Source organism: Lampetra fluviatilis, unplaced genomic scaffold (assembly GCF_964198595.1).
Source record: "Lampetra fluviatilis unplaced genomic scaffold, kcLamFluv1.1 SCAFFOLD_1313, whole genome shotgun sequence".
In the NCBI taxonomy this organism is placed as follows: domain Eukaryota; kingdom Metazoa; phylum Chordata; class Hyperoartia; order Petromyzontiformes; family Petromyzontidae; genus Lampetra; species Lampetra fluviatilis.
In genome coordinates, this window is record NW_027620625.1 from 9,836 (window position 1) to 21,336 (window position 11,501).

At 51.6% G+C, this 11,501-nt stretch overlaps 1 protein-coding gene across 1 annotated transcript; it reads right to left on the reverse strand.

Moving 5' to 3' along the window:
* Positions 1-1,755: 1,755 nt before the first annotated feature.
* LOC144954165 (annexin A1-like) lies at positions 1,756-8,488 on the reverse strand (the record flags this gene model as incomplete). Its single annotated transcript, XM_078884728.1, has 4 exons — positions 1,756-1,835; positions 2,955-3,045; positions 7,964-8,077; positions 8,394-8,488. Coding segments are annotated over 4 exons (380 nt in total), but the record flags the coding sequence as incomplete, so codon positions are not given.
* Between the last annotated feature and the right edge of the window lie 3,013 nt (positions 8,489-11,501).

An 11,501-nucleotide genomic window follows, 5' to 3' on the forward strand; every position in this document is an offset into this window, starting at 1 on the left:
GAGTAGGTGAGTGGGTGAGTGAGTGAGTGGGTGAGTGGGTGAGTGAGTGAGTGAGTGGGTGGGTGAGTGAGTGGGTGAGTAGGTGGGTGGGTGAGTGAGTGAGTGAGTGGGTGGGTGAGTGAGTGGGTGAGTAGGTGGGTGGGTGAGTGAGTGAGTGGGTGAGTGAGTGAGTGAGTGAGTGAGTGGGTGGGTGAGTGAGTGGGTGAGTAGGTGGGTGGGTGAGTGGCTGAGTGAGTGGGTGAGTAGGTGGGTGGGTGAGTGAGTGGTGGTGAGTGAGTGAGTGAGTGAGTGAGTGAGTGAGTGAGTGAGTGGGTGAGTGGGTGAGTGGGTGGGTGAGTGGGTGAGTGAGTGAGTGAGTGAGTGGGTGGGTGGGTGAGTGGGTGAGTGAGTGAGTGAGTGGGTGAGTGGGTGAGTGGGTGAGTGGCTGAGCGAGTGAGTGGGTGAGTGAGTGAGTGGGTGAGTGGGTGAGTGAGTGAGTGAGTAGGTGAGTGAGTGAGTGGCTGAGTGAGTGGGTGAGTGAGTGAGTGGCTGAGTGAGTGGCTGAGTGAGTGAGTGAGTGGGTGAGTGAGTGGGTGAGTGGGTGAGTGGGTGAGTGAGTGAGTGGCTGAGTGGGTGAGTGGGTGAGTGGGTGAGTGAGTGGGTGAGTGAGTGGGTGAGTGGGTGAGTGAGTGAGTGGCTGAGTGAGTGAGTGGGTGAGTGGGTGAGTGAGTGGGTGAGTGAGTGGGTGAGTGGGTGAGTGAGTGAGTGGCTGAGTGGGTGAGTGAGTGAGTGGGTGAGTGAGTGGGTGAGTGAGTGAGTAGGTGAGTGGGTGAGTGAGTGAGTGAGTGGGTGAGTGAGTGGGTGAGTGGGTGAGTGAGTGAGTGGGTGGGTGAGTGAGTGGGTGAGTAGGTGGGTGGGTGACTGAGTGAGTGAGTGAGTGGGTGGGTGAGTGGGTGAGTAGGTGGGTGGGTGAGTGAGTGAGTGAGTGAGTGGGTGAGTGAGTGAGTGGGTGAGTGGGTGAGTGGGTGAGTGAGTGGGTGGGTGAGTGAGTGGGTGGGTGAGTGAGTGAGTGGCTGAGTGAGTGAGTGGGTGAGTGAGTGGGTGAGTGGGTGAGTGAGTGGGTGAGTGAGTGAGTGAGTGGGTGAGTGGGTGAGTGGGTGGGTGAGTGAGTGGGTGAGTGGGTGGGTGGGTGAGTGGGTGGGTGAGTGAGTGGGTGAGTAGGTGGGTGGGTGAGTGGCTGAGTGAGTGAGTGAGTGGGTGAGTGGGTGAGTGGGTGGGTGAGTGGGTGGGTGAGTGAGTGAGTGAGTGGGTGGGTGGGTGAGTGGGTGAGTGAGTGAGTGAGTGGGTGAGTGGCTGAGTGGGTGAGTGAGTGAGTGAGTGGGTGAGTGGGTGAGTGGCTGAGTGAGTGGGTGAGTGAGTGAGTGAGTGGCTGAGTGAGTGGGTGAGTGAGTGAGTGGCTGAGTGAGTGGCTGAGTGAGTGAGTGAGTGGGTGAGTGAGTGGGTGAGTGAGTGGGTGAGTGGGTGAGTGAGTGAGTGGCTGAGTGGGTGAGTGGGTGAGTGGGTGAGTGAGTGGGTGAGTGAGTGGGTGAGTGGGTGAGTGAGTGAGTGGCTGAGTGAGTGAGTGGGTGAGTGGGTGAGTGAGTGGGTGAGTGAGTGGGTGAGTGGGTGAGTGGGTGAGTGAGTGAGTGGCTGAGTGAGTGGCTGAGTGAGTGGGTGAGTGAGTGGGTGAGTAGGTGGGTGAGTGAGTGGGTGAGTGGTGGGTGAGGAGCTGCTCACCTTGGCCAGGGTGAGGAGGAGCTTCTGGAAGTCTCCGGACGTGTCAGAGGCAATGCTTTTCTCCAGCTCCACCTTGTAGGCTGGGGTCACCACGGGGTCACCACGGGGTCACACGGGGGTCACACAGGGTCACCACAAGGTCACCACAATGTCACCACAAGGTCACCACGGGGTCACCACGAGGTCACCACAGGGTTACCAGGAGGTCACACGGGGGTCACACAGGGTCAACACGGGGTCACACGGGGGTCACCACAAGGATCACCAAGGGGTCAACACGGGGTCACCACGGGGGTCACACAACGTCACCACGGGGGTCACCACAAGGTCACCACGGGGTCACCACGGGGTCACCACTGTGTGTGTGTGTACTGTCTGTGTGTCTGTGTGTGTACTGTCTGTGTGTCTGTGTGTGTACTGTCTGTGTGTCTGTGTGTGTACTGTCTGTGTGTCTGTGTGTGTACTGTCTGTGTGTCTGTGTGTGTACTGTGTGTGTACTGTGTGTGTGTGTGTACTGTGTGTGTGTGTACTGTGTGTGTGTGTACTGTGTGTGTGTGTGTACTGTGTGTGTGTGTACTGTGTGTGTGTGTACTGTGTATGTGTACTGTGTGTACTGTGTGTGTGTACTGTGTATGTGTTGTGTGTACTGTGTGTACTGTGTGTGTGTGTACTGTGTGTGTGTACTGTGTGTGTGTACTGTGTGTACTGTGTGTGTGTACTGTGTGTGTGTACTGTGTGTGTGTGTACTGTGTGTACTGTGTGTGTGTGTACTGTGTGTGTGTGTACTGTGTGTGTGTGTACTGTGTGTGTGTGTACTGTGTGTGTGTGTACTCTGTGTGTGTGTACTGTGTGTGTGTGTACTGTGTGTGTGTACTGTGTGTGTGTGTACTGTGTGTGTGTGTACTGTGTGTGTGTGTGTACTGTGTGTACTGTGTGTGTGTGTGTACTGTGTGTACTGTGTGTGTACTGTGTGTGTACTGTGTGTGTGTGTGTGTACTGTGTGTGTACTGTGTGTGTACTGTGTGTGTACTGTGTGTACTGTGTGTACTGTGTGTACTGTGTGTACTGTGTGCAGTGTGTGTGTGTGTGTATGTACTGTGTGTGTGTGTGTACTGTGTGTGTACTGTGTGTGTGTGTGTACTGTGTGTGTGTACTGTGTGTACTGTGTGTACTGTGTGCTGTGTGTGTGTGCTGCCTACTCGCGAGGTAGGCTTGCTTGATGTCACGTAGCTGCTGGTTGGAGCGAGTGGCCAGGATCTCAATCAGACACTCCTCATCCGTGCCCAGACCCTGCGACACACACACACAGTGACACACACACACACAGTGACACACACACACACAGTGACACACACACAGTGACACACACACAGTGACACACACAGTGACACACACACACACAGTGACACACACACACACAGTGACACACACACACACAGTGACACACACAGTGACACACACACACAGTGACACACACACACACAGTGACACACACACACACACAGTGACACACACACACACAGTGACACACACACACACAGTGACACACACACAGTGACACACACACACACAGTGACACACACACACACACACAGTGACACACACACAGTGACACACACACAGTGACACACACACACACAGTATACACACACACACAGTGACACACACAGTGACACACACACACAGTGACACACACACACACACACAGTGACACACACACACACACAGTGACACACACACACACAGTGAGACACACACAGTGACACACAGTGACACACACACAAAGTGACACACACACACACAGTGACACACACACACAGTGACACACACACACACACAGTGACACACACACACACAGTGACACACACACAGTGACACACACACACACACAGTGACACACACACACACACAGTGACACACACACACAGTGACACACACACACACAGTGACACACACACACACAGTGACACACACACAGTGACACACACACACACAGTGACACACACACACACACACAGTGACACACACACACACAGTGACACACACACAGTGACACACACACACACAGTGACACACACACACACACTGTGACACACACACAGTGACACACACACACACAGTCACACACACAGTACACACACACACACAGTGACACACACACACACAGTGACACACACACACACACAGTGACACACACACACACACAGTGACACACACACAGTGACACACACACAATGACACACACACACACAGTGACACACACACAGTGACACACACACACACACAGTGACACACACACAGTGACACAACAACCGCCATTCGCCACTAAGTGGCGGTGACGTCACCACGACGCTTGTGCCAGGCCATGTGCACCTTGAGGCCACGTGAAGTGTCGAACGCCCGCTGGCAGGAGGTCACGGGGCAGACCCAGGTGCCACGGGTCGACTGACCGAGATGACCGAGATGACTGGCTGATGCACCACCTGTGCCCCCTACTGTGCCAACTTGCTGTGCTTTAGCCACCCGGCGCTCCGCTCGTTGTTGTGAGCGTCGCTCCTCCGCCCTCCGTTGTTGTTGGAGGGCGACTGCCTCCAACTGCCCAGTAGCGTCCTTCACGAGCCTCCTCCACTGAGGCCGATCTTGACACCGCTGGTACCAGTCATCGGCAAGTCCACTCAGCTCCACGTCCTCCTGTACCACATCACTCCATCTCTTCTCTAGCCCGTGCCGCGCCCGTTTAGCCCCCTCGATCCGGCCGAACAAAAGCTGTTTAGGCATGCGGTGGCTGGGCATGCGGGCTACATGACCCAGCCAACGCAGCCTTGCCTGCCGGAGGAGCTCACCGATGGGACTTTGCCCAGATCTTTCAAGGACTTGTGAGCTCCTCACACAATCCAGCCTGGTCAAACCCAGGATGGATCGTAGGCAGGCCAGCCTAAATGTTTCCAACCGGCGAAGATGCTCCACTAGGGGGGTCCACGTTTCGCAAGCATAGAGAAGGGAGGGAATGACCGTGGCCGAGAAGACCTGAAGCTTCGTGCGGAGCGACAGACCAGGTAGCTTCCACACAGCGTTACGCAACCGATGAAAAGATATTGCCGCTCGACTGATTCGGAGTGAGACCTCTGCTGATAAACTGGAGCTGGTCATGAGCACACTGCCCAGGTATGGGAAACTCTCTACTTTAAACAGTGACACACACACAGTGACACACACACAGTGACACACACACAGTGACACACACACAGTGACACACACACACACACAGTGACACACACACACAGTGACACACACACACAGTGACACACACACACACAGTGACACACACACACAGTGACACACACAGTGACACACACACACACAGACACACACACACACAGTCACATACACAGACACAGTGACACACACACACAGTGACACACACACACAGTGACACACACACACAGTGACACACACACACACAGTCACATACACACACACAGTGACACACACACAGTGACACACACACACAGTGACACACACACACAGTGACACACACACACAGTGACACACACACACACAGACACACACACACACAGTCACATACACAGACACAGTGACACACAGTGACACACACACACAGTGACACACACACACACAGACACACACACACACACACAGTCACATACACACACACAGTGACACACACACACAGTGACACACACACACAGTGACACACACACACAGTGACACACACACAGTGACACACACACACAGTGACACACACACACAGTGACACACACACACACACAGACACACACACAGACACACACACACACAGTCACATACACAGACACAGTGACACACACACACAGACACACACACACAGTGACACACACACACAGTGACACACACACACACAGACACACACACACAGTCACATACACACACAGACACACACACACAGTCACATACACACACAGTGACACACACACACAGTCACATACACACACAGACACACACACACAGTCACATACACACACAGTGACACACACACACAGACACACACACACAGTGACACACACACAGTGACACACACACACAGACACACACACACACAGTCACATACACAGACACAGTGACACACACACACAGTGACACACACACACAGTGACACACACACAGTGACACACACACACACAGTGACACACACACACAGACACACACACACAGTGACACACACACACACAGTGACACACACACACACAGTGACACACACACAGAGACACATACACACACACATACACACGCACACAGACACACACAGAGACAGACACAGACACACACCGGAAGTGAGACACTGAGACAGGAAGTGAGACACTGGGACAGGAAGTGAGACACTGAGACAGGAAGTGAGACACTGGGACAGGAAGTGAGACACTGAGACAGGAAGTGAGACACTGAGACAGGAAGTGAGACACTGAGACAGGAAGTGAGACACTGAGACAGGAAGTGGGACACTGGGACAGGAAGTGAGACACTGAGACAGGAAGTGAGACACTGGGACAGGAAGTGGGACACTGGGACAGGAAGTGAGACACTGGGACAGGAAGTGAGACACTGGGACAGGAAGTGGGACACTGGGACAGGAAGTGAGACACTGAGACAGGAAGTGAGACACTGGGACAGGAAGTGAGACACTGGGACAGGAAGTGGGACACTGGGACAGGAAGTGAGACACTGAGACAGGAAGTGAGACACTGGGACAGGAAGTGGGACACTGGGACAGGAAGTGAGACACTGAGACAGGAAGTGAGACACTGAGACAGGAAGTGGGACACTGAGACAGGAAGTGAGACACTGAGACAGGAAGTGAGACACTGAGACAGGAAGTGAGACGCTGGGACAGGAAGTGAGACACTGGGACAGGAAGTGAGACACTGAGACAGGAAGTGAGACACTGAGACAGGAAGTGAGACACTGGGACAGGAAGTGAGACGCTGGGACAGGAAGTGAGACACTGAGACAGGAAGTGAGACACTGGGACAGGAAGTGAGACGCTGGGACAGGAAGTGAGACACTGAGACAGGAAGTGAGACACTGAGACAGGAAGTGAGACACTGAGACAGGAAGTGAGACACTGGGACAGGAAGTGAGACACTGAGACAGGAAGTGAGACACTGAGACAGGAAGTGAGACACTGGGACAGGAAGTGAGACACTGGGACAGGAAGTGAGACAGGAAGTGAGGCACTGGGACAGGAAGTGAGACACTGGGACAGGAAGTGAGACGCTGGGACAGGAAGTGAGACACTGAGACAGGAAGTGAGACACTGAGACAGGAAGTGAGACACTGAGACAGGAAGTGAGACACTGGGACAGGAAGTGAGACACTGGGACAGGAAGTGAGACAGGAAGTGAGGCACTGGGACAGGAAGTGAGACACTGGGACAGGAAGTGAGACGCTGGGACAGGAAGTGAGACGCTGAGACAGGAAGTGAGACACTGAGACAGGAAGTGAGACACTGAGACAGGAAGTGAGACGCTGAGACAGGAAGTGAGACACTGAGACAGGAAGTGAGACACTGAGACAGGAAGTGAGACACTGAGACAGGAAGTGAGACACTGGGACAGGAAGTGAGACACTGAGACAGGAAGTGAGACACTGGGACAGGAAGTGAGACACTGGGACAGGAAGTGAGACGCTGGGACAGGAAGTGAGACACTGAGACAGGAAGTGAGACACTGAGACAGGAAGTGAGACACTGAGACAGGAAGTGAGACACTGAGACAGGAAGTGAGACACTGGGACAGGAAGTGAGACACTGAGACAGGAAGTGAGACACTGAGACAGGAAGTGAGACACTGGGACAGGAAGTGAGACACTGAGACAGGAAGTGAGACACTGGGACAGGAAGTGAGACGCTGGGACAGGAAGTGAGACACTGAGACAGGAAGTGAGACACTGAGACAGGAAGTGAGACACTGGGACAGGAAGTGAGACACTGGGACAGGAAGTGAGACACTGAGACAGGAAGTGGGACACTGGGACAGGAAGTGAGACAGGAAGTGAGGCACTGGGACAGGAAGTGAGACAGGAAGTGAGACGCTGAGACAGGAAGTGAGACGCTGGGACAGGAAGTGAGACACTGAGACAGGAAGTGGGACACTGAGACAGGAAGTGAGACAGGAAGTGAGACACTGAGACAGGAAGTGGGACATGTGCCCACCTTGGTGGCGCCCCGCAGGGCGTCCGCGTCAAACTGAGCGGGCGTCTTGAGGAGTCCCAGGACAACTTCCTCCAACCCGCCGGACAGAGCCGCCTTGAGAGCCACGCTCATGTCCTGGCCAACAACGACAGCAACATCGTCAACAACATCAACAACATCAACAACATCAACAACATCAACATCGACAACATCAACAACATCGACATCATCAACATCAACATCGACAACATCAACAACATCAACAACATCAACAACATCAACATCAACAACATCAACAACATGATCCCCAGTGCGGTGTAATCACAACAACGGGTGCTGTGTAACCACGGCAACCGGTGCGGTGTAACCATGACAACGGGTGCGGTGTAACCACGGCAACCGGTGCGGTGTAACCATGACAACGGGTGCGGTGTAACCACGGCAACCGCACCTTCCCGTAGGCCATCTGGTAGGCGATGGCGACCTGACGCCGCTGCGCGTTGCCGCGCCTCGTGATGACGTCGATGATCTTGGCCTCGTCCACTCCTGTAGGCAGTACACACACAGTACACACACACAGTACACACACAGTACACACACAGTACACACACACAGTACATTTAGTGTACACACACACACAGTACACACACAGTACACTTAGTGTACACACACACACAGTACACACACACAGTACACACACACAGTACACACACACAGTACACACACACACAGTACACACACACAGTACACACACACACAGTACACACACACACAGTACACACACACAGTACACACACACAGTACACACACACACACAGTACACACACACACACACAGTACACACACACACACAGTACACACACAGTACACACACACAGTATACACACAGTACACACACACAGTACACACACACAGTACACACAGTGTACACTTAGTGTACACACACACAGTACACACACACAGTACACACACAGTACACTTAGTGTACACACACACACAGTACACACACAGTACACTTAGTGTACACACACACACAGTACACACACAGTACACTTAGTGTACACACACACACAGTACACACACACACACAGTACACACACAGTACACACACACACACAGTACACACACAGTACACACACACACACAGTACACACACACACACAGTATACACACACACAGTACACACACAGTACACACACACACACAGTACACACACAGTACACACACACACAGTACACACACACAGTACACACACACACACAGTACACACACAGTACACACACAGTACACACACACACAGTACACACACACAGTACACACACACACACAGTACACACACAGTACACACACAGTACACACACACACAGTACACTTAGTGTACACACACACAGTACACACACAGTACACACACAGTACACACACACAGTACACTTAGTGTACACACACACACAGTACACACACAGTACATACACAGTACACACACACAGTACACACACACACACAGTACACTTAGTGTACACAGTACACACACACAGTACACTTAGTGTACACACACACAGTACACACACAGTACACTTAGTGTACACACACACAGTACACACACAGTACACTTAGTGTACACAGTACACACACAGTACACTTAGTGTACACACACACAGTACACACACAGTACACTTAGTGTACACACACACACAGTACACACACAGTACACTTAGTGTACACACACACAGTACACTTAGTGTACACACACACACAGTACACACACAGTACACACACAGTACACACACAGTACACTTAGTGTACACACACACAGTACACTTAGTGTACACACACACAGTACACACACAGTACACACACACACAGTACACACACAGTACACTTAGTGTACACACACACACAGTACACACACAGTACACACACAGTACACTTAGTGCACACAGTACACACAGTACACACACACCACACACAGTACACACAGTACACACACACCACACACAGTACACACAGTACACACACACCACACACAGTACACACACACACACACCACACACAGTACACACACACACACAGTACACACACACAGTACACACACACAGTACACACAGTACACTTAGTGCACACAGTACACACAGTACACACACACCACACCACACACAGTACACACACACACCACACACAGTACACACACACACACACACCACACACAGTACACACACACACACCACACACACACCACACACACACACACACACCACACACAGTACACACACACACACACCACACACAGTACACACACACACACACCACACACAGTACACACACACACACACAGTACACACACACACACAGTACACACAGTACACACACACAAACAGTACACACACAGTACACTTAGTGCACACAGTACACACAGTACACACACACCACACCACACACAGTACACACACACACACCACACACCACACACAGTACACACACACACACACAAACAGTACACACACAGTACACTTAGTGTACACACACACACACAGTACACACACAGTACACACACACAGTACACACACAGTACACTTAGTGTACACACACACAGTACACACACAGTACACTTAGTGTACACACACACACAGTACACACACAGTACACTTAGTGTACACACACACACAGTACACACACAGTACACTTAGTGTACACACAGTACACTTAGTGTACACACACACAGTACACACACAGTACACACACACAGTACACACACAGTACACACACACACACAGTACACACACACAGTACACTTAGTGTACACACACAGTACACACACAGTACATACACAGTACACACACACAGTACACTTAGTGTACACAGTACACACACAGTACACTTAGTGTACACACACACAGTACACACACACACAGTACACTTAGTGTACACAGTACACACACACAGTACACACACAGTACACTTACTGTACACAGTACACACACAGTACACTTAGTGTACACACACACAGTACACACACACACAGTACACTTAGTGTACACAGTACACACACACAGTACACTTAGTGTACACACACACAGTACACACACAGTACACTTAGTGTACACAGTACACACACAGTACACACACAGTACACTTAGTGTACACAGTACACACACAGTACACTTAGTGTACACACACACAGTACCACACAGTACACTTAGTGTACACAGTACCACACAGTACACTTAGTGTACACACACACAGTACACACAGTACACTTAGTGTACACACACACAGTACACTTAGTGTACACACACACAGTACACACACAGTACACACACAGTACACACACAGTACACTTAGTGTACACACACACACAGTACACACACAGTACACACACAGTACACTTAGTGCACACACACACACACACACACACACACAGTACACATACACACACACACCACACACAGTACACACCACACACACCACACACAGTACACACACACACACAGTACACACACACAGTACACACACACACAGTACACACAGTACACACACAGTACACTTAGTGCACACAGTACAC